The sequence below is a fragment of the Solanum pennellii genome, chromosome 7 (genome assembly GCF_001406875.1).
Source record: "Solanum pennellii chromosome 7, SPENNV200".
NCBI lineage: Eukaryota > Viridiplantae > Streptophyta > Magnoliopsida > Solanales > Solanaceae > Solanum > Solanum pennellii.
The window spans coordinates 76,455,150-76,480,292 of record NC_028643.1 but is presented as its reverse complement, the minus strand read 5'-3'; the positions used below and the strand labels follow the sequence as shown (position 1 = coordinate 76,480,292).

General features: G+C 31.1%; 3 protein-coding genes across 3 annotated transcripts; 1 reads left to right on the top strand and 2 right to left on the bottom strand.

Moving 5' to 3' along the window:
• Positions 1-13: 13 nt before the first annotated feature.
• Positions 14-4,067, bottom strand: LOC107024190 (uncharacterized exonuclease domain-containing protein At3g15140). The gene is made up of 6 exons (XM_015225109.2): positions 3,777-4,067; positions 3,446-3,648; positions 2,110-2,190; positions 1,331-1,456; positions 709-832; positions 14-616 (listed from the first exon to the last, which is right to left on the bottom strand). Exons 1-6 carry the CDS (start codon positions 3,993-3,995, stop codon positions 416-418), a joined length of 954 nt encoding a protein of 317 aa, XP_015080595.1. The 5' UTR covers positions 3,996-4,067; the 3' UTR covers positions 14-415.
• A 3,823-nt stretch (positions 4,068-7,890) lies between these two features.
• LOC107024070 lies at positions 7,891-10,414 on the top strand. Its single transcript, XM_015224958.2, has 2 exons — positions 7,891-8,823; positions 9,867-10,414. Exons 1-2 carry the CDS (start codon positions 7,975-7,977, stop codon positions 10,194-10,196), a joined length of 1,179 nt encoding a protein of 392 aa, XP_015080444.1. The 5' UTR covers positions 7,891-7,974; the 3' UTR covers positions 10,197-10,414.
• Positions 10,415-18,090: 7,676 nt separating this feature from the next.
• LOC107026220 lies at positions 18,091-20,563 on the bottom strand. The gene has a single exon (XM_015227113.2). It carries the CDS (start codon positions 20,331-20,333, stop codon positions 18,198-18,200), a length of 2,136 nt encoding a protein of 711 aa, XP_015082599.1. The 5' UTR covers positions 20,334-20,563; the 3' UTR covers positions 18,091-18,197.
• Between the last annotated feature and the right edge of the window lie 4,580 nt (positions 20,564-25,143).

The window sequence follows — 25,143 nt, the reverse complement described above, 5'->3', positions numbered from 1 at the left end:
AGGCAGCCTTGGATTAAAAGGAACTCTAACTAGTTTTTAGCTCAATTAACTGTTCCACCCTGTTACCAAGAACAAATATGATAATACATGCATATACATTTGATGATTGCAAGAACAAAGAGGAAACAATTAGTATAAAAGAATAGAACAAATCCATAGAACCAGCCCAAGTGCCCAACCAATCAAGAAAGATTTGTGATTTTCCAAGTTAAGAACTCCACTAACAATTGAAAGGAAATGATATTAATGTACAAACACTGATGCAAGTCTCCACAAATAGTCTTTTGTGTTTACCTTTTTGGTCTTGGATGGGTCGGGGCGCGTGGGTTGGTGTGATGCTTCGCAGAATACAACAGACCTCAACTGAAGCTTGGGAACATTCGGTGATGTTGCATAATGGTTTAGCAGGAAGTGGTTATACTATGCGATTCTTAAAAAGAAATTCAACGTTCTCAGGAGAACGGGGGTTTCTTTTAGCTGTTAGCTGCAAAAGGGCACCATCAGTTAGCATGTGGTGTATTACTCTTGCTATGTTGTTTGAATCGTCTATTCCAAGGTGATGGCTTCCAGACAAAGGAATTTGGAGTTCCCTCATCATTGAGAGCATTCCTGGCGCCTACCATCAATGAAGTAAAGCCATACTTGCGGTTATATATTTCAATAAGTATACAAAAAAGAAGAGGAATTTTTAGAAGTTTGCACACTCACCCTCCTCTTGTAGAAGTTCAGAAACACATCCTTCAGATTAATCCATTCCATGAAATATGGTGGCAATTTCATCCCTGCTACGGCGCACTGCTGGGGAACTTTAGTCTTCAGATCCCAGTTCCCACTGCCATATACAAATTGAGCTCAGTCACTCAGAAGTACTTAGTAGTCATACCCCCTCCATGTTTTACATTGGATATAAATACAAAATATTAATTTCAAAATACTCAAATATGAAAGATGGGGTTAAAGGTAGCGTTATGCTGGCATCAAATACAAATCTTTAACTTCATGATATATACCCTTAAAATTAATATGTAATGCAAATTGTGCAGTAACAATGAAGATACACGTGCTACCAAATATGAAGCTCTAACATCGGCTAGTACAGCTAAAAATGGGTAACTCTCCGGTTAGTGACAAATGCACCACAAGAAAGTAGCTGGAGCACCTTTTAGGAAATAAGCAACTCCAAGTCATCCACATAGGACACAACAAACCCAAATGACTTTTCTCACCCATTTAAATTTTGCATCATTAGCTATAATATCAGATAACAGTATACTTTCAGTTAACCAATAGCATTTATTTAATATTTCATACTTCCATAGCAACGACTCACCAAGTAACAAAGGCAGCATTATTGAGACAGCCACCCAGTTCATTTCTCCACAACTCGCGTTCACCTAGCCAAACTTCAAACTGCTCGATAACTTCCGCAAATGGTATAGCTGTATCATGCCAGACACTGCATGGATTGACATACATGCAAATGAACAACATTAAGAGTCAGATCCGGGAATTAACAACTGTTGCAAAAATGATGCGTATTTCCATGGTTAACGAGAACAAATAGGAATTAATTTCTATCAGCAACTAAGCATGCATAGCGATCCAATTTTTATCTTCCTCACCATTGTCCTTCACTAAAAACATCCAAATATAGAAATCCTTTTAGCAATCTTGATGATTTAACAACAGGTTTAGATCATGCAAGTATGTTTCCTATAGCTACACTCCTTGATGCCAGCTTTCTAGTGAATATATCTTATTAAGACGGTAACCTAGCTTATAAGAATTGGAGCATTACAGGGTGTAGGAGGATAATGTGTCCACAACTTTATCCTAAGCATACATGCTGTGCTGCTTTCATATTTGAACCCGTGACCTTGATGCCATAATAAAAAGCTATCACAAAGTAGTCATGGAAAAGAAGGAAAGATAATGAAGACTTTGAAAACGGTAAAGCAGTGCCAATAATAGATTCAGCACGCACAATTGAGACCCATAAGAGACAAAATCCATGTGATACAACTACACTGCAGTTCTTCATATAAAAGCAAAAGATGCAAAGTGCCAAGCGCTGAATTGTATTTCAAACTAATGTAGTAGTTATCATACCGATCAACTCCTAGCTTTCCATATTTCCCTTCTATATATTGATTTATTCTTTCTTCGTGCATTTTTGTCGGCCTCACAAACCTGTAGCAATACCAAAAAAAGAAAGAATTAAGATTGTATTCCCAACATTGAAACATAGTCTTTCACTGATGTGAAAAATGTTTAAACACAATAATCTAACAAACAAGTGGCGGAGACAGGAATTCAAACAAGGGGATTTAAAGAGGAGAATTCTTATACTTGCGGGATTCAACAAACTTATGTATATATGCTAAAAGAATCATTTTTGTCAATTTACAATCCTATGCCACCGTCCATGTAACAAACCTTAATACGCCATATAATCAATTACACGAACTTGTTCCACTTCATGTTGTAGCAATATGATATGATAGATATCATCGAACAGCTTCCTGTTAAAGGTGGCTATAAATTATAATACATATCAATCTACCAGTATACACACAACATAACATAAAATAAAATAAAACTTGGATGAGCTTCTGCCTTCTAGGAAAGGGTTATGCCACCTGTTGTACGCGAAGAATGGGTCGCAGACTAAATCAATAGATTTATCTGATCAGCAACACAATTAGAGAAGAAGATTATGTTATTAAGTGGCAAACTTCCCCCTCCTTCAATTTTGTGAAACCCTAACAGCTCATGGCTTCTTTCCGGTTTCTTCCCCTGCTTCCTAAGTGAACCAAGACTTGTCCAGGCAGCAAAATTCACTTGCAAAATTTTAATGCACACGTAAGCTCATCACTCCCTTGCAGTTGGGAGTTTGAAAAGTATATGTGACATCCCTCTGAAAAAATTGTAAAAAGCTTCGTAGACTCTTTTACAGTGTTATTCTCATTTGACTCCTCTAGCAATTATCATTTTCATTTTCAAAGAAAAGACCTCCCAAAGCAAATTTATTAGTTATAATAGCATCAGAAGTGTATCTTTATGACTTTTCCTACCTCAGTCTTGCTTGTGTTTCTCTACAACTATTTTATCAGTCAGATTATCATTGAAGAATCCACTTCGATCATTTGATTACGTGTGCATTCCAGGAAGTTCTACTCTCCATCTATAGGTTATCCTGCTTCACATAACATCAAATAGTCCTAAACCTATTCCATCCTATCTACCGGAAGAAAATGCAACCTATATAGGTCCTTAAAAGTACCCAAGCCAACAGGCCATTATTACAACTGGATTTGTGATTTCACAGACATACATAAATAACTATGGAATGCTAGCAAAAGTATTTCATCCTTCCAATAATAGCTCAAGCAAATAAGACACTTGACATTGCATTTAATAGGACATTAAAGCTAAGTAAACTGACCTATGGAACAAGTCAACCACATCCATGGTTTTAGCATCAAAAAGTAGAACAGGAAACTCCAGAATCTCAACTTTACCCTCCAAATCAAGCACCAAAAAGTACTCAAACTCCTGCTGCTTCAAATTCTCAAGTCTAGCAGCATTTCGCATAAGCTCCAACGAGCAATTATGATTAAACGTATTAATATGCATAGGATCATCCATCTATTCAGTTCGAAAACAAATTTATCAATGTAGAACTCAATTGAAAAGCTAAAAACAAATATATCAATGTCGAACTCAATTGAAAAGCTAACAACAGAGGTGTGTATGAGAAGGTTGAGCTGTATTACCTTAGTGCACTTACCTTGAGTAAAATAGAGACACATTGGCTTCCACCGGGTACGGACTGGTGTATGCTGAATTAGGGAAGAAGTAGATTCTTCGGTTCTAGAAAGAGAGGCGGAGATGTTGATTTTACGGTTGGATTGAAGTGATGAAGAATAAGGTAGCGCCGGAGAAGAAACGGGGAACCGCCGGAGCATGGGGACTCTAGAAAATCCCATAGCCATGGAAACGGCACTTTGAGAAACTAACTGAGTTTTGTTCTGTCAAGAAGAAATGAAAGGATATGAAGAAAAAAATAAAAATAGTCAAGGAATAATATAAACAGGAAAAGAGAGGGGATTTTTTTTTTAAAAAAATGAATATATTTTGGGTTTTATGAAAATTTATGTATATAAAATAAAAATTATAAAAGATGGTATTTTTTTATTTTAATTGCACTTTATTCATTTGTTTTTTATATCAATTGTATTCATTCATCTAATTTCACTTGTATTTATTTACGTATCAAAATTATATCAACAAATATATATTAGGTATATATAACGATACAAAAAAATAGAAAACTGTATGCATTCACTTTAGTTTTGCTTGTACAGATTGTATTCATTTGTTCACTCTGATTTCACTTGTATTTATAAGTGCATATTGATCTAAGATGTATCAATAACTACATTTGGTGTATACAAAACAAAAGAAATACATCAATACATTGAATTGTAATTATTTGTTCTATAATTTCATTTATATTCACTCTTGTATTAATAATATTCATTCTCTCTTGTTATTTTTTATATTCATCCGCAATAGTAAAATACACAAATACAAAAAGAGCGCGAAAATACAGATAGAGGAAGGAAAAATACATAAACAGGAAAAATATGTACCAAACACTCCTATATACATCGGGAGTTTGACAGGCCCATTGGACAAAGGTTGAGGCCTCTGAGAGAATATGGGCCATAACTAAAGTGATACGGCCCAAATACAAAAAAGAAGTAAAGGAGCAATATTGCTAAAACAAAAAGTTGGAAAGAAAAAAAAATAATTTTTTACTTCACCAATCATCAATGCTTATTCAATGAACCAAAAGACTAGGCAACAAATACTGTGGAGTATAAATTTAATATCATGTATATTATTAATATTATTACTATTATTTTCTATATTTATAAAATATTATATATTTTATCACTAATTAAAAATTTTATATCATATATTGAGGAAAATATACTTATATATACATATATTTGATACTAGATACACTAAAATAGGAAGAGAAGCGAGCGGGATAGTCATTATATCTCATATACATGCAAATTACATTAGATACATACAAACTATATGTATATATATGTATTTGGTGTGATTCACATGTATTTGGATACCATATACATAGAAGAGTGACAAATCAGATGAGAGGGAGGCGAACGAAGTTTATTACATACAAATCCATTTAAATACAGTATATCTTGAACATATTATATCTAATTTTAATCTATATATCTTACTGAACACACCAAATTCAAATATTTGAAATTTATAATATTATAAATTAGAATAAATCTAAGCAACTTATATAGTATTGAGATTTATGTAAATTTTCCTTTCTTATTTACTTCATCAAACACCAATGGCTATTCAATGAACCAAAAGACCAAGTACCCAATGCTTGGAATATAAGCAATAAAACCAAATACCACAAAGTCCAAAAAATAAATTAATTTAGTTGCATTTGTTAAGGTCCCAATACAATTTCGACGGCTGCACATGCTCATACTAGACCAGTAGCCAGTAGATATGGGCATTATGGCCCAAATATGATAGTAAAATATTACTTCGATCTGAACTTCAGTTATATAAAATTTCAGACGCAACATATTTTAAATTTATTTAAAATAGATAAACACGTAGAACTTTCTAGAAATTAGATGTATACATTAAAAAATAATATCTAAATAATATTTTCATAATTTTTTTATCAATTTATGAAAAAGGGCAAAATAGAGATTGAAAAATTGGAAGGTAATAAGAGGACAAAGTGTAGATCTATTTGAGATAGGCATGTTGGCTGAGGACCCAAACAAGACAAACCGGATCTAGACTACACTTGAGATCCAACTTGACTTTTGCTTTTTCTTGGAGTTTTATAAAATTATACCGTTATTCTCGAAGCTCGATTAAATCTATCTCGTATATTATAGAATTGGTTCATGATACTTTTTTATATTTAAAGTTTGACCACAACCCATATTAGTTAATCTTCTATAACTATATATATCAGCAGCTGAACAGTAAAATATTAAATCATTCTTAATTAAGAGATTTTATGGTCAAGTTATAAGTACGAAATTATTTTTAGTAGGAAATAGAAGTAGAGTCGAAACTTAAAACTTATAAGTTTGAAAATCTAATTTATCCAAGTTACATAGTTCTAAATTGATTGATAATTTAATATATATTCAATGAATTTCTTAAAGACAAATAAAAATTTCAAATTAAAATTATTAACTTCAGCTAAACTCGTAACAATACTAGCTCCGCCCCTAATAAAAAAATTTTTATCTCCAAAGAATGATTTTCGATGCATATTTAAATTAATCATAATATTTAAAATAAATACGAAAAATAAAATAACGTGTAAATTTTTCATATGGTCATGAACCGTCTAACTAACCAAAAATATTTGGTATGATTGAGGAAAATTAAACTCTCTTATTAAACCAACGTCAAAGAAACACCATCATCAAATTAGACTTATTCCTTTTTATTAGGTTGTCCAACTAAAATAAAAGTATATTTATTATTAGTAAAACTTAGCTGTTACATTATTATTAAGTTAATAATATTCTAGTGAATTTTGTGATTTGTTGAAGCAAATAATCAAACAAAAAAACAAGTCCATCACATGGGATGTGCTGGCATTAGCTAAGTCTTTGCATTTTGTTCATAAAATACTTCCTCATATATCTTTTTCTTCTTTTTTTGTTCCAATTAAATGCATACACACCTCCCTTTTCTATATTTTCTATCTACACACCACAAGTTTTATTTTATTTTTATAATTTAATGTCTTTTTCTTTCTCTCCATCATAAAACATTTACACATATATTTGTCTTTTTTAATGTCTTTTTTAATAATTATGATGTAGGTATGAGTATGCATATTTTGATTAATTTTACAAGTATACGTTAGTTATTTTTCATCAATATAAATATCGAAAATAAATTAAATAGTATTCTCTACGAGCCATTAGCACTTATGTCTCTATATGTGTTGGTCTTTAATTTTTTCTTTACGAACATATGTTTATATTTTCGCCATTATAATATCTCACAAGTTACATCTCGTAGGACTAAAGAATTTATATTCTGATAAACATAAGTTCAATAGTTGGAGGACAAAAGTTAAAAGAACAATTCATTTGAAAGGCGAAACTAAAGACCGATTCATCAATGGATCAACATGTATTTAATGATTATTAATTCTGTTAAATTTTAAACTCGAAAATTAAAACCTCAAAATTCATAACTCACTTCATTGATGCAATATTCATGTCTTTCTCTTTCCTCTCTAATAAAACATTTACACGTAACACATCCAATTTAAAGCTTTACATCGATATGTCATGAATCAATTAACAAGTTATAAAATTACGAAGTTTAAAATTTAAAGTTTAAAATCTAATAATTATATCTAACAAGTAAACTTTTAGTTACTGTATTCGATCGAGCCCTAGATCAACCCTTGCCACATATCTGTCTTTTTTTTTTCCTTCTAGTCTCTGTGTCCACATTGTACTGATTAAATACGCAACTGTTCTATATGCACATGACACCCAATCACACAACATGGCCTCCCTAATCAACCCCATTTGACAGCTTTTATAGTTTCAATTTATATGATTAATTTTTTTTTGATATTAAAAAAATTATATTTAATAATAATTTAATTTTAAAATATTTAATTTATCGTAGTGAAATAATATATAATCGCACACATTTCTATTATTCATTTTAGATTATAAATTTTAAAAAAATTTCTTTATTTTTTAAATTTCGTACCGAATCAAATTTTCTAACGGAGACAGATGGGAGTATAAGAAATAAAGTATAAAAGATGCCTCAAGAATCCCATGTGGGACTCTTTTAACTTATATTTGTGAGGCCAAAAAACTGTTAAATTTTAGGAATCTTGCAATAGCAATGTATGTGTTTGATGAAATGTCTGTTCCAACTTCTCCCAAAAGTGGTAACAAAATGGAACCTGGAATGCTTCTTGAAGAAAGTTGGTTTTTTGGGAACTTACTTGATAGAAAATCAAGAATGTTGAGATGTTATTCTGAGCCTTGTTCTTCTTCAAAGAAAACCCAAGATTTTTTATCTGGAAAATCCATGGAAGAAACATTTTCTTCACTGCAAAAACTCCCACAAGTTGAAAAATTGAATCTTGATTCAAGAAGAAGCAAACCAAGATTACAAAGAGCATCTTCATCATCATCATCCGATCAGAGGTGTAATCTGCAGAGAGCACCTTCTTTGCCTGTTTTTGTGGATTATAAAGAAGAATCTCATGATGAAGAAAGTGACTTCTCTATGGGGAAATTGATTAGACAAGCATCTATAAACGAAGTAAAAGTTCCACTTTCGAAAACATTACAGAGGAGTAATCTGCAGAGGGCACCTTCTCTGCCTGTTTATCAAGAAAGTGAACAAATCAGTGATACTTCTCAAGTAATGTTACCAAAAGCATCACAGAACAAGGCACTACAAGAAAGTGAACAAATTCATGATGAGGAAAGTGATTTTTCAATGGGAAAGTTGATAAGGCAAGCATCTATAAACAAAGTAAAAGTCTCACCTTCAAAACATACTACAAAGGTCAATTTACTAAAGACATCACAGGGCAATCTGCAGAGGGCACCTTCTTTGCCGGTTTACGCGAAAGTGGAAGAAATTCATGATGAGGAAAATGAGTTTTCTATGGGAAAGTTGATTAGGCAAGCATCTTTGAACAATAATGCAAGAGTCTTGCCTCCTAAACATACTTCAAAGGTATTGCTATACAACTTTACTTACTTCCTGCTTAGAATTGCATGATCTATTAGTTTTTCTTGAACCTAATTGTTTTTGAGTAGCTTATACTAATATGGTTTAGACTACATACGGATGAAACTTTTGAAGTATGTTCATCTCATCAGAATACTTGAGTTGTTTTCGAGTAGCTTTTACTAATATGGTTTAGATTAAAACCGAATGAAACTTTTGAAGTATGTGATCATCACATCAGAATACTTGAGTTGTTTTTGAGTAGCTTTTACTAATATGGTTTAGACTAAAGCCGAATGAAACTTTTGAAGTATGTGATCATCTTATCAAAATACTTAAGTTGTTTTCGAGTAGCTTTTACTAATATAGTTTAGACTACTGGCAAAAGAAACTTTTAAAGTGTGTGATCATCTCATCAGAATTCTTAAGTTGTTTAAGAGTATCACTTGTATTTTACTCGTATCTTCTCAACGATCAATTGAACTTGAATTTTGAATATACATGTGAAAAAAGACCGTAGATTTCAATAAAATCCATAACCATCATCTCAAAAGTACACTCATCAATGCTAGGAACGTTAAGGGTTGAACTCATCATGTTCGAATTCTGAATCCACCTTTGTTTTTGTTTTGTGGTATGTCATTATATAATAGGGTTTCGCAAGAATACTTAAGGTGTTAGAGAGAACACACTTTTATTTTATTTTATTATATCTTTCTTGAATATACATGTGAAAAAAGGACTAAATTTCAATAAAATCCATAACCATAGTCTCAAAAGTACACCTATCAGTGCTAGGAACAATAAAGGTTGAGCTCATCAAGTGTAGACTTCTGAATCTGCCTCTCATATTTTATTCAACTGTACATATACATATTGAAAAAAACACTAAATTTCAATAAAATCCATAACCATAGTCTCAAAAGTACACTCATTAGGCTAGGACTGTCATATATTTAACTCATGAAGTTCAAATTCTGGATTTGTCTGATGTTTGATTCGTAACATGTCATCAATTGAACCACTTTAATGTGTTTGTTATATATTAGGGTCTCACAAGAAGTCCAAGCATTTCTAGCATCACAAAGCACCAACTAAGGAGAAAACAAGGTCAAGAAAGCAAGACTAGATATAGTTCAAATGGCTTAGAAGTTGAAGATTTGCAAGGTTTCAAGAACTTAGACTTGAACAACGAAAAGAAGGATTCGATCTCAAAATTTGCAAACACAAGTACTCCAGGCTTGATAGAGAAGAACAAGAAGAAACCAGTTGGTTTATCAGATTTAGACAAGATACGAAGACAACCTTATTCACCAGAAGATCACATGAAAGAACAGATCAAATATTGGGCTAGAGCTGTGGCATCGAATGTTCGCTAAAAGTGGCTATTTTTGCAATTTTTTACTTTAGGATACAAAGCTCATGATCTTCTAACTCTCTGATTATAACAGAAACAACCTCTGTTTCTGCATTTCATAAGACAAATAATTGTTAATTACAAAACTTGCTGTATAATCAAAGTGCTCATTGTGGGAATAATTTTGTAAAAAAAGATTTGGTGACTTCTATATGAAAAAATTGACCTTTTTTTGCAACATTTTTCGAGGAGTCTCGAAGCAACAGTAAAATTATCTTTGTGTGATCTATAGCTATCTTTGTGGAGTAGAAAAATTGTTTCCTATAGATACTCGGTTTAATAGTTCTCGAAGCAATAATTAAATTATCTTTCTTTTGTCAATTCAAAGATCACTTGAGCAATAAAATTGTATATTTATCCATCTTTTTTCTAACGTGACACCTTATTTTTGTCAAGCTAAAACATATAAAATATCAAACATAACCTATTTTAACCAAAGAAATTAAAGGATCAACTCGTAAAATCCCTCTATATGCTAAACATATATGAGGAAAGGTGTCAAATATATTTTTGGATCCCTATTCATGTTTTGGGTTATTTCGATGCACAAAACATTCGGGGAAAGGCCGTACTTAAAAGGTGTACTGCAAAGCGGTTTAGTCTAATACAAGTATTATAAGTTGTTTTGATTACTCGAATCAATTATCTATAGATCACACAAAGATAATTTTACTGTTGCTTAGAGACTCCTCGAAAAACAAAAAGGGAGAAATTAGAAAAAAAGATAATATTAAATTCAGTAAAAAAGTTTAATATGACCTATTACTTTATCCTTTTCGATAATTAGAAATGTAAGATTCACGATCTAAAAAGTTGTCATATTAATCCAAAAAGAGGGGGAAAAGGCAAATAATGTATGGAAGAGAACAGCTTAAATCATGTGTTTTTGTGAGTTACTTTTTATTATTTTTAGGTGACAAAGTAGAGAAGTTGTGGATACCTTTTTTGGCTTTTGCTAGTTTTTATTGCAAAGTAGATGTTAACTTTTTTTGTTTTAGGGCACGTAGGCAGTGAATCTAATTGATATTGAAAGCCCAAGTTGATAATAAAAGTCTTAAAAATTGACTAAAATGATTTTAAAATTAATGGATAAGGGTTTGTAAAATATTTCAACTTCAGTCTAATTTATTGTTGCGATACTAAACTTCATGAGGACCTATTACATCCATGAATTATTTAATAGTGTATTTTTTACCGCCTGAACTATCTAATAGTGTATTTTAAAGGTACATATGTGTCTACGTGGACACATTACTATTTATAATTTTGCATTATTTTTTATGTCCACATGGACGAATATATATGTTGAAAATACGGTATTAAATAGTCAAGGAAGGTAATAAATCCTCGTGAAAGTTTAGTATCGCAATAGCAAATTCAACTAAAATTAAGATATTATTTAAATCCTTATCCCAAAAATTAATTTACTTCAAATTTTATGTGTAATTATGAAAATGCTAAAAGAGAACATGATTAGATACATTTAATTTCCAAAAGCAACATTCTTTTAATTTGTAACTCACTTCTTCTTTTTTTCATTTTTGGGGTATAATCTTTTTTAATCAATGGCATCTTGACATCCACATTTTCACTACAAGAGATGTTTGCTATATGAAATAATTTGTCAGACAATATTTGTTTTCCTTTGATTAAATTATGAGACAAGTATAAAAGATATCATTACTGCATTTAACGTAAATTATCAGTTTCATTTTCAAATTATTGAGGGTCTTAAAAATACCACTCTATTTGACTAACTAAAATTAGATACACCTCAATATACACTCTCGATATGCAACATGACATAACAAGTGATTTCAAACTCTTGTAGGAGAATGAAGTTCTTAATAAAAATCGAGAGAAGCGTTGAAAACATCCTTAAACTTGGCGAAAATTTATGGATGTATTTTACTAATGTTGCAAGATCGAGGATGTATTTAACTTCAATTAGTCAAGTAAATGAGTGTTTTTAAGGCTATTGATAGTTTCGGAATAAAACTAATAATTTGTGTCCATTTTAAGGGTGTCTTGGATACTTGTCTCTTAAATTATTTCACATTTTCAGCTATTTGCTTAGCTTATGAAGAAATTCCATTGGATTAGATATTGGATCGGATATAACATTTTTTTTGTTTGACGAGGGGTTTGAGTTTAATATTTTCAAACGTAAAAATTCAGGTGTTACATCATTTTAAAATGACCATATATATCACTTTTCGAATTAAGTGACCTTTTAAGTGAAACACTTGCCTGGAATTTTTGTTGAAGGTGCCTTTTCAGGACAATTGTTTAGTAAATGATTTATCTTTTTATTTTTCTCACAATCAATGGACCTTTTAGATCATGGATTACAAATTCATTTGAGTAAATTGAAAATCTTATGAGAAAACGTTTTTGATAATATCTAACATTTTGTCAATGCAAAGGTCTATAATTACTAAACTTTCAATAAAATCCAGATCAAGCAGGCCCAATTATTTCTGGACAAAAAGTTAAAAGCCCATACTGAGCATTTGTTTATAAATATTTGTTTGTTCCCTGTCAGTCCAATGGACTCAATTTGTATGCAAGATGCAAATTTCATAAATTTCATCAACTACTGTTCAAGCACCCTTTAACCTATGATCGAAATTTCATAGATATATTTATAATATACTAAGGTTCTATTACTATCCTGAATTTATTCTACAGTAATTTTCTATCCCTTTTTGGTCTACGTGGCACTAGCTTGAAAAAAAAGTGAACCAGCGTTGGACCCACAAGATAGTGCCATGTAGGCCTAAAAGGGTAGAAAATTATTAATGAAATAAGTTCAGGGGCTAATAGGGCCTTAGTATAGTATAAGTGTGTCTCTGAGATTTTGAGCATAGATTGAGTAATTACTTGTGCATTATCCCTATTTTAAAAAGAGAAAAATAGGTTATTTGTACCTTTGTTCCTATTCCGATGGTCTTTAATATTATCATTCGAGATGAATAATATTTTTATGGGACATAAGCTTATATTTTTACATTATAATATTTCACAAATTATTTCTCGAGCCTTTAACAATTTATGTCTTACTAGAAATAAATCTGATTCTAAAGACAAAAATTAGAGAACATTCAATTTTAAGGACAAACAAGAAATGGCCTAAAAAAAGTCATATAGTGCATGTAATTCGAATTACATGTGAGACCTTTTGGAAAAAAATATTCAGATTTGTCTCAAAATGTTAAATATTTATGCTTCCTCTAAAAGATGAATTAATGTTGAATTTTGGGCATGGTTTGATAGCTATAAATATATTTATAACTAGATGTACTAAGTTTAATAAAAAATTATCACCACAAAGATTACAGTAGCGTGATAAGTATTTGTTCATATTTTCTTAAATATGAAATCACCTATATTAAAAAACGTTTTATTATTTTTGTTAGACTTTCTGATATCGAATCTAAATTTAGCTAAGCACATGTTGTTTTGCTGAAGAAGTAATAGTATATATATAAAAAAATGTGTCAAAATTACTTGCAAAACTTGTTTTATTATTTTTTTAATGTCGATTTCTTAATATGTAGGACATCCTGTCACCTAGGTGTTGTTTTTATTAAGAAAAAAAGTAATTAATGATTTCTCATTTCATGTTAATTAATTTGGTATAATAAATTATTAAATCTCGAGTACATAACATTAAACAATAGCCTGGGAGTTGTTTTTGTCAGAGAAAGTGGAGAAACATACATGATCCTTTGTATAATACTAAAGTGTTACATTTGATTAAATGAATTTAATTTATTAAGGTTTTATTTTATTATAATAAAAGTAAAAAAATAATAATAACTAAATTGTGTGTGGACTCCTATAAATTCTGTCCATCATAATTCATACGTATTTGTAACTTGAAATTTGTGTACGTTGGTTTCTCTAAAAAAAAAAAATTCAATTAAGTAGTCCGCTATCTGTTAGCGTTTAATTATAGATTTTCAAATATTTTTGATAAATATTATTTGGATGAAATTTCGCCATATGTTTAGTCATAGTATTTGAAAAATATATTTCACTTTTTTATAAAAGTATGATTTATATCCATAAGTTTTAAAATTTATCAAAACTAACCATAAGTTTGTATTACAAGTCAATTGGATCTTCGTTGCAATAATAACAAATAGTCTCCATGACACTAGAGTAATGTGGTAGTTTAAAGTGAGTGCAATAAGCATCATCTCAATAATGGTGAAGTAGACAAAACACATGATTTTGTTACCCTGAGCCGATTGTTCATCATTTTGATCAACAACTATATCATCATTTAATATTCACTAAATATTTCATCACTGCTTTAGTGTTCACGTCAAAAAATTATGTAATACAACACAAACAACTACTATAAACAGTGTTCTTGTAAAAGTCTAAAAGATAAAAGTTTGAGATAAATTTCAATTTTCAAAAGATCCCAAATAATGAGTTTTGACCCAAATACTAGAAAAATTTAGTATTTAGAAATTTGGGATATTTGCCAAAAATATTTATAAAATAATGACAAATTGTATAGACAAACACTATTTATCAAATTTTCCTCAAATATTATTTGAAAATTCTATGACCAATCGCGCCCTTAACATTTTCTCATATGTCATGCGAATTTGAATTAATCCAATCGCGGATCAATATTAATGTAGATCATTTTCTAACTTTTGCATATTTTATTTTAATTATATTTGATTGTATTTTCTTATTAAATCTTTTACTATACAAGATATTTATAGTCTTTCTTCTTCCGTCGATAATGAAAAATTATATTAAACTTCAACCAACGAAATCTTCATTTTTCTCATTTTTTGTTGTTTATCGATGACAATGAAGCAATTTTTTTTAGAAGTATATATTTCGAATTGAAGTAATCATTTAAATATCTTATATGTACAATATATCTGTTGAAGCACAGATTAATTGCATGTGAAGTAGGGCATTAGTATCAGAATATGACCCCCATGATTAAGAAATTTAAGTTTCAATATGCTATATATGAAATTTTTATAAAAAATATTTTAGACCCTATCTAGTCGTACGTAAGCAATTGAATTTAAATTTTATGAAATCAATATTCGATATTTTCAATTTTTATAAATTTTCATATTGTATAAATTTATTTACTTCATTCGAATCGAATTATTATATTCAGGCGAACTTGATATCAGAAAGTTGTAACTCTAACTTATAATAACATCTCCTTTTCAAACATGATCACTTTTGCAGATTTCACTTTTTTTTCTTTTATATCTTTTTGGTTTTTGTTTTATTTGTTTCCTTAATTGACATATATTGCATGGTTTCGATTGGATTAAATTTCTTTATGATAAAAAAATATAATTATAATAAAAGTGCATAAAAGTGAGCACTTGAAAAAGCAAGACAATCACTGAAAAGAAAAAAGCAAATACTTATAATCTAAGGTTGGAAAGAAGTATGGGAATCTCTGACCAAAAAGATAATTTTTGGTCGGGTCATAATTCCTATATTTTTTATGCAATTATAATTACGCTTTAATTTTAAATAAATTATATAAATTTTTATAATTTTACTAAAGCTCAGCTCATATAATTATCAACACCAAATAAAAATAAAAATAAGTTAATCGATTGAGACCAAAATATAAATATAAGTTAAATAATAAAAAACTTAACTAGTGTTTGGCCATATATTTTTAAATATTTTTGGCAAATATTATTTGAGTGAAAATGTGAGCAAAATTTTACATGTGTTTGACCATAGTATTTGGAAAACGTACGTCACCTTTTTAGAAAAATATAATTTAAACTCATAAGTTTTAAAGACTATTTAAACTAACCATAAGTTCGTATTACAAGTCAATTGAATCTTCGTTGCAAAAAATAACAAGTAGTGTCCGTGAGAATGGAGAATGTGATATCACCACTTTCATATAACTGAATATTTCAACACTATGTTGGTGTTTACGTAAAAAATTATGTAATAGAGCAGTGTTTTTGTAAAAGATTACAGTTTGGTATATAATTTGAACTTTTAAAAGATCTCAAAAAATGAAATCTAACCCAAATACTAATTTTTTTTGGGTATTTACAAATTTAAAATATTTATCAAATAATGACAAATTATATTGACAAACAATATTTGCCAAATTACACTTAAAAAATCTATGGCCAAACGAATCAATAATTTTTCTCCTTAATTTGGAAGTTTTATATTTATACCTCTTGAACAGAAAAGTATATTGGACAAAAAAAAAACAGAATATCCTTGAAAGGTAATATAATTTTAAAAAATAGTCCAAGATACATAATATGTTTTCTATTTGAAGATATTAAAAAAATATGTTAAATAATAATTAAATATAATATGTCATATATCACAAAAACTTAAATTTACCAATTATAGAATTATCAAAAATATGTATTAACACAAAGAGGTAAAACTGTATAAGAATGTTTAAACTTTAATATACTAGTGGTATAAAGTTGAAGAAATAAATAGAGAGGCTCCTTGTCACATGACATTTAAACAAGCCACACATAATAATATATATATATAAAAAAGAATCAGCTTCCATTAAAATATCTTTTAGACCATATACTATTCTCTTTGAATCTTTTATACAACTAAGATTTGACGAGAATAAAATGTACGTAAATTTTACGTTACGTGAATATTGCTAGGAGTGTAACAATATTTCCCGTCCTTACATTATAGGTATACTGATACATTATGTTATGATGTGGTTATCCAGATTGCCCATTAACATTAGGTCAAAGACATAAAACTATAGTGCTAATAATTACTATTAATTATAGTATTCATTGAAAGTTTGGCTTTGATTGTTCATATTAAGATTCAGTCAAATGTTTTTTTTTGGACATTCAATTATGAGTCTTCGATTCATATAAATGATTACGTGGAACTACTTAATAAATTAGTACATAGATTGCATAAAGATTGACTTTAATATCAATTGTGGTGTAGTGGTTGAATTGCTTCATCTTTAATCAAAAGTTTTGGATTCAAGTCATTGATATAGAAAAAAAATATGTTGAGAGCGTCACGCTTGAATGGGCGCGATTCAGTTTTGGTATATTGCTTAGCTTGTTTGGACCTAGCGATTGTTTTTTGTTGACTAAGTACTAGGGATAAATATACTAGCATTTTCATTTTTGTTTATTGGAATAACAACGTAAAAAGGGGTAGGAAGGTTGTGTTTGATAGATTCTCGACTTAAAAGACGAGTATCCAAAATTGGATTTCAAGAAAATATAACATCAAAATGGCAAGATACGAAGTAAGTAGCAAACAAATAGGAAAATGTAAGATCAAGGATGTGTTTGCTACGGAGAAAAATATCAGATATTTTCAAGATCAAATTCTCGAAAACATTTATTCAAAATGACAAAAATAACCTTCCTTGGTATGAAATGAGGCATACTATTAAAAGTTACATGGTAGTGGTAAGTATTTTTGTATCATTGACTAACTAGAAATTTCATCTTCGGAGTGAATATTTTACACAAATAAATTCAAATTAATCAGACTTCAAATGGTATCGGAATCATAAAAAAACAAAGGAAACACCAATGGAAGAAGGGTGACATCTCATCAGTATATCAGAAAAAAAACATTCATATAAAACCTATCCTCAATCCTTATCGTCTACCTCCCCAACAAATTGATGTTAATTCAGACAACAGTAGCCAGAGTGATGATATTAAAGAAAATTCACCACGAGAGTCGTAGCAGAGTGATAAGTACTTCTTTTAACACTTAATATATAAAGTTGAATTTGTTAGATAATGTTTATTGCACCCTCGATATAAAACTTTTCGACGTATAATGTACTGAACACCAACTGAATAAAATCATAAACCAAAGTTGCTAATTTCATTTAAAGAAAATGTACAAGCTAGACACAGTGCTAGACTATTGTATTCAATAGTAACAAACCAATCGGGTCAGCTCAAAACCCGACTCCAGCTGCCCCGACGCCAAATGTAGCTGGCCGGTGAGGCTCAATTTTTCTGTTTTTCCAGCAACAATTCTCCGGGGTCAGCTTAGCTGCCGCTGTCCTCATTGGCTCCGACTTGCATCTTGTCAATACGAACGGCTCGTAAGCTGCTGCATTCACTAGTTTCTGCTCAATCATAGTAGCCATGGACATCCCCGTGGCTGCTGGTAAAGAACACGATGATCTTGGTGGTTGTAATAGGTGTTTGTTCCTGTGTTCCGTGGGTTTAGTGTCAGTGCTTCGCCGCCTTTTGGGTTGTTCTTCGGGGATCTCTTTCTTGGGTGGTTTGGTGTGTTGTTTTCTTTCGGGTAACCATCTGAGAAAATCCCTTCTACACACCCATGTTTCTTTCGAAACTTCCATTGATAGCTTCGGTTCACACATCATTAGTAACAAGCACTCTGGTAAAACGGATTCTTTTTCTTCGTTTTCAGGCTCTTTGGGTTGTTCAATTTGCTTCTCTAGTTCAATTTGTTCGTCTTCTTGTTGGGGCGTTGTCGAATTCATTTCTACTTTACCCAGCATTAGAATTTCTTCAATCTCTTTCATTACGGTTAACTTGAATCGTTCTTCTTCTTCTTCCAATGCAGCTTCTTCAGTTACTAGTTCTAGTTCTTCCTCTTCAATTATCATACTTCGTCTATTCGAGCTTTCTGATAACGATAAACGAGGCGAAATGGTCAGTTTTTCTCCTCCTTCCGCAATCTCTTCAACATGGTTACTTCCAATTTCTTCATTATCTTCCGTATGATTAACCAATTGGACTGATTGTTCAAGATACTCTTCGTCTTCGCCTACAAAACACTCTATTCGGTCATGCTCTTCCTCCATTTCTGCGGCTAATTCACAAGTTTCATGCTTTCTTTCTTCCTCTATTTCCTCCGGGTTCTCTTCGATTTCATTGAGATCTAACGAAAGACTAGTTTCACCTGACATTTTGCACAATTTCTCCGTTGATTCAACTGTATTACTTGGTTCACATATCTGATAATCTATGATGTCCATACGCTTAATTTCTCCGAATTTTTCCAATTCTCCAACATCTTCTTGTTCGTCATCCTCCTCATCGTAATGTTTCAAAACAGGTGACTCCCTGAACCGATTAGTAAGGTCAGCCATTTTCAGAGGATCGGATCTGCATCTCATAAGAAGCAGAGCATTTTTCGGCGGAATACAAACACTCACTCTACCTCCTCCGCTTTCCATTTCAACAATCTCATCCTTAAATTCAATATCTTCAAATACATGTCTTCTTGAACTCCTCATTGTACTGCTACACCTCGCCTCCTCTGTTCTTTCTTCTTCACCGCTCGCTACCACCAACTCAATATCCCTTCTTTTCCCTCCTTCCCCATCTTGCACTGCTACTAACCATCTAGCAAAAACCGCCCCACACGATCTATGTTCATTGTTCTCCCCTCCTTTCTCTTCTTTTTCCCTTTCGTTCGTCGAAAAACACGACGAACGACAAGGGAACAAACAGCTAAACTCAGCACCGAAAGCTCTCAAAGCTTCACATATCGTCAATGGAAGATGAACCCATCTTTGATTTCTATGAGAAACGCATTCTTGTTGCTGATAATGCACACTCGAGTTCCCTTGTGAGTATCTCTGATTCCTTAACAATAGCCTATCATCTGTTTGATTAAATGCCTCACTGACTTGAGCTTGCTCTATTTTTCTAAAACTCACCTCACCGCTTCCACTTCTTCTCTTCGACAAACTCCGTGTCTGTTTCACCTTCTTCTTCGTCTTCACTCGAACTTGACCAATACAAGTAACCTTCGGAGAAGTAGGTTCCGGGTTTTCAAAACCCGACCCACGTTTCTTCCCGGTGGACGGAAACATCGGAGAAGCTTGACCACCTTTTAAGCTCCCATTTGCTCTGAGTCTCCGGCTAAGAGAAGTGGGAAGAGAAAGCGGCCCATCACGTGCACGACCAGGACTAAGAATTGATTTAGAGAATTTCATGGAAGAAGATGAAGTAGAAGAAGAAAGACGAGAAGTAAAGCAAATAAAAAGCTCAGTTTTTGTACTATTGCTTGTAACGGCTGCTGTGCGTTGATGGGGTTTGGTGTCTAAGTCCATTAAGCCCTAAAAATTGACTGTGAAGCTATGATATTTTGCTTTCATCAGTACAATACAGAGTGTAATAGTAAGCCATGGACGATAGTGGCCAACTGTGAAGGCGCAGAAAAATTGAAGAGAACAAGAGAAAAAAGAGTGGGTGCGTGTGTGTGGATATAATGGACTGTGGGTTGCAGAAATAAAAGAGGAATAAGCCCTTCGTATTCTCGGTCCTTCTCCGAACCCCGCGCATAGCTTTGAAAATATACAAAGTCTCATTTGAAAATATTCAATACTTGAATATGAAACTTTTTTGATGATATAGTAAAACAAGATAATTTATCGTTTTGCGATATATTAGTCGGAAAAACAAGGTGATTTGCCGTTTTATGATATATTACTAATCAAATTTTCAAGTTTAGTTAATATTGCGAAAAAGTCGTTATGTTAGTACATCACAAAAGTTAATTACAAGTGAGTACCACATCTAAAATCAACGTCCGATTCTGGCTATTTGAAAAATGCAAACTAAAATAAAAAATTATAAACATAATAATTGACGAATTAAATGTTTGCGTAAAGAAAGAAATTAATCAATTGAAAATAGAAAGAATTGGTGAAATAAAAATTATCGAGCCTTCAAGCAACAAATAATAATTCTTTCTTGGTTGCTTGTAACTCCATAAACCTCACAAAAAAAACCAACATATGTTAAGGCCTTTGAGCCTGTGATATTGTTTAAGTTATACTCCATTTGTTTTTAATTACTCGTCGCTTTTGAATTGGCATATCTGTTAAAAAATTTATAATTGACATGATAAGTTTATCATTTATCTCTATTAATTGTGAAGTGGATGAATTAAAAATTTATTATTTTCAAAAATTCTACTTCTTTCAAAGTAATTAATTGAGAGTATAATAAATTTAAAAAAATATTATCAATGAACAAGTAATTAGAAAAAAATAAAAAAAAATATAGACAAATAATTAGGGACCAAAAAAGTATTGTGTAAGTTGATACATTTTTTAGGATTAGTAGTGGTAAAAATCATTAACTCTTTCATTTCCCTATTAAATGTAATAAAAATAAATGTTCTAGGATTGAGACAAAAAACAACAAACAAAAAGGAAAAAGAATTGAGCTATAACCCACACCCTAACAAAAGGCTTTCTCTCTTATCAAGAATTATGGTGAAGTAATTAGTGTTTCTTCATTCTTAATCAGATACTATGACATTATTTTTGTTAGGAAATATTTTGAAATTTTCATCGTAAATCCAAATTTATCGAGGTTCAACGTAAAAAGAGAAAAAAGAAAGGGTTTCTCCCTTATTTTTACCCTTAGGTAATTGTGGACATAACATATTTTACATAAAAAGTTTTCAAGTGATTTTGTCAATTAGTTTGGTACGTTAGCTTCATGACATTGGACCACCCAATCATTTTCCAACTTTTGGTCCCATTTAACACTATCTGTAGCTTGCATACCACATGGTCGATTGATCCTTTCATTTTTATTTTTATTTTTGGTTCTTATCATGTTCAACAACTAATTAAAACATATTGATTTGATGAAATGATGATAAAGTAGTGTAAATGTTTTCTATTATGTTACCTCTAATAAATCCCTCCATGAACGTGGCCAGATCATGACTTCATCAATTACTAATCCAGCTGCCAATGGACCAAAATTACCATATGTTTTACTAGGATTCATATGGTAGGGGTGTGTGCATGTCTAGTATTATTTTTAATATAGAGTGAATATCTCATGTATCACTATAATAGGCAAACAACTCAACCCTTGAAACATACTATAGTTGATGAGGAATCGACGTTAAGGTGTCAAACATTTCTATCGATGTGAGCTTTTGGACAAGGTCGGCCTATTATCCACTAGTAACTTTTATTTTTTGAGTGACGGCTTTTCATTCGTCATTATTGAATCTGAATAATTCTCCAATTCGATGGTTGTATTTTATAGTCAAGCTCTCTTTTGATTTTACACTCGAGAGTCATTTGTTGCCATATCCAAGGAAACATTTTCACGCTTACCTCACATAGAAACTGTCTAGTAGATCCGTGGAAAATAGCAATTGACTCAGTTGTTTTCATGGTTTATTTTAATTCCGATATTGATTAGATGCAACTTATCGATCATAATCACAATACCAAGCGAGAGAAAAAGCATAATTTTCCAATATCATAAGTTACCTTTCTATATTCTTGTTGTTAAGTTTTCTTCTAATTTTACACTCGAGTATTATTTTTCACCTTATATAAAGAAATATTTTTACGCCTACGTCTCGTAGAAACTGTCTAGTATTTTAGATATTTATAAAAAACAACTCAAAGTACAATAGGACCTATTTATGCAAAACCAAACTACTATTTATTTTCCTTTTATTTTTACTAATTAGGGAAATATTGCCCTCTTGTGAGTAAAAAATCTAGTAAAATTACCAAGTGTAGGCTCCACCATTTCTTTTTTACCCAACATTTTGTGCTTGGATTAAGTGGTATTTCTGTTATTTAATTGAACTTTAGTGTCAAATTGTGGACCGATCACATGGGGAGTAAAGATCGATAGAGACGAGGTGAAACAGAAAACTACAAGAGGTGCACGTGACGTGACTAGTAATCAAAATGTCTCACCCACGCGCCACTTGTGTTCGTGAATTACAATCGCTATTTTATTTATCTATTATTTTTAACGAAAAAGGATCAAAGATACTCTTGTACTATTGAAAATGACCTTAAATATATCATTTTCGTTATACTTTTGAGGTAAACCCTCTCGTTATATCTATATGCTTATAACTAACAAAGTGACACTTAAAGGGTTAGAGTTAAAAAAACTCATTTAATTTAAACTTTATCAAGTGCTAAGCTTAATTTGTCCCGTCAGATTGATATAACACCGAACCAAAATACAGTTCATACATGCAAAACTCTGTGCAAAGCAGAGGTTTCCCCGTATGAACTATATCTTGGTTCGAGTAATATAAATCGGGTGGGTTGGCTTAGCACCATATATAGTTTAAAATTAGTTGGGTTCTTTAAATCGTGGCGCTCAACGTGTCACTTTGCTAGTCATAAGGTATATATATGCCAAAATATAATATGATTGATATATTTAACCCAAAAGTATGACGAGAGATATATTTAGATCATTTTCAATAGTATAAGGGTGTATTTAGTTCTTTTTTGTATTTTTAAAATTGATTTTCAATTAGCAATACCCAATACTAGTACGTGTTGTTTTTTAACAAATGTGCAAAATCCAAAATAAATAAGTAAAAATTAACAGAGAGAACATATAAAATGTTTCCTTTGTTAACTTTTTACTTGTTATATTTGAATTTAACATATCTATTAAGAAAATAATATCTAACTATTTCATCATACTATCCTTGTTAATTGATGTTTAGTATTGAGTTTTAAGTATGTTTGGTCATGTGAAATGAAATTCTGGTATGATATCACATGAGATGAAGTTGAAGTATTATTTGAATACATAAGAGAGTTTAAGCTGAAGTGGGTATGTCTTCATCAACGTCAATGAAAATAGAACAAAAGAAACAATTTTGATAAATTCTCCCAAAAAAATCTCTGCTGAAATATACACGTCTTGACAGCCCACTTCAGCAAGGGTATTTATTTTTTAAAAATATTCTTATGTTCTATTTTATTTTAATTTTTGTATAATTTTTTTGAAATTATGAAATCTATTTTATCTATAACTATATGTCATAGTTAAAACGAATCCTATAATTTTTTTTTAAAAAAGAAACATTAATTAAATAAGAGTAAAATAAATAAAATATTCTAATTTTCTCTTTTAAAAAAATTAAACACTTATCAACAAAGTGTTTCAACTTCAATCTCTCTTATATAAAATAAAATGAAAGAGAATATTCAAAGGTTAAGCAATGTTAACATGTATAAAAGTTGAGTCAATTGGCTTTCTTTTGTTGTGGGGGTGGGAGGTTATTAGTCTAAGTTAAGTCAAGGATTACTTTAAAAGAAGGGCTTTGACCAACATTTATTACATCAAAAAGGGACAAAAAGACAATTGAGTAATAAAGAGAGTTTATAAATATTTTATTGATAAGTGATTTGATTAGAAATGAAGAAAGAGTTGAAGGATTAGTTGGGTTGTCAACTTGGAATTAATTAGAACTAGATAAGGTGGTCCAATCCAATGAAGTTGAAACCTCCAATTTAGTGAAGTGATAGTGACCTCTTTTTTTGTCTTTGGGCTTTCCTTATAAAGTTCAAAGTCAAAGTCCAATCTTAAGCCCCTTGATTTTAGGAATAAAATCCAGCCCATTTTTACTTGGTCCTACCTTATCAAGGCCTTTATTCCCTTTTTTTTCTATAGTGGCCTCGACAGAGGACAAGATGAAGAGCCGAGGCTAAGATTGTTTAAATATGTGAAGAAGAGATGTATGAGTTTCTCGGTGCAGAGGTGTGATATATTTACTTTGAAAAGTTAAGGAAAAGTAAAAGTAGGTTGAAAAAATATTAAAACATGATACAACTTCATCTTACTAAAAAGATGAATTTAGTATGTGGGGCGCGAGGAGCCGAGGACCCTCTAATCTATTCATGGAAATCCTAGAAACGATCAATTGAGTCTACCTTTCTCACTTTGAAAGTACTTCTTCGGTGCAACTCACACATAACAAAATACTTATATCATAATAGCAGTACCTCAAACTCCAATAACGAACAAATTAAATTTGGGTTGCATTCACTCGAGATCCAACCTATAAGCCCCTAGATCTTAAGAGTAGTCCAGTCCACTTTGAAATGGTCCAGTCCAGCC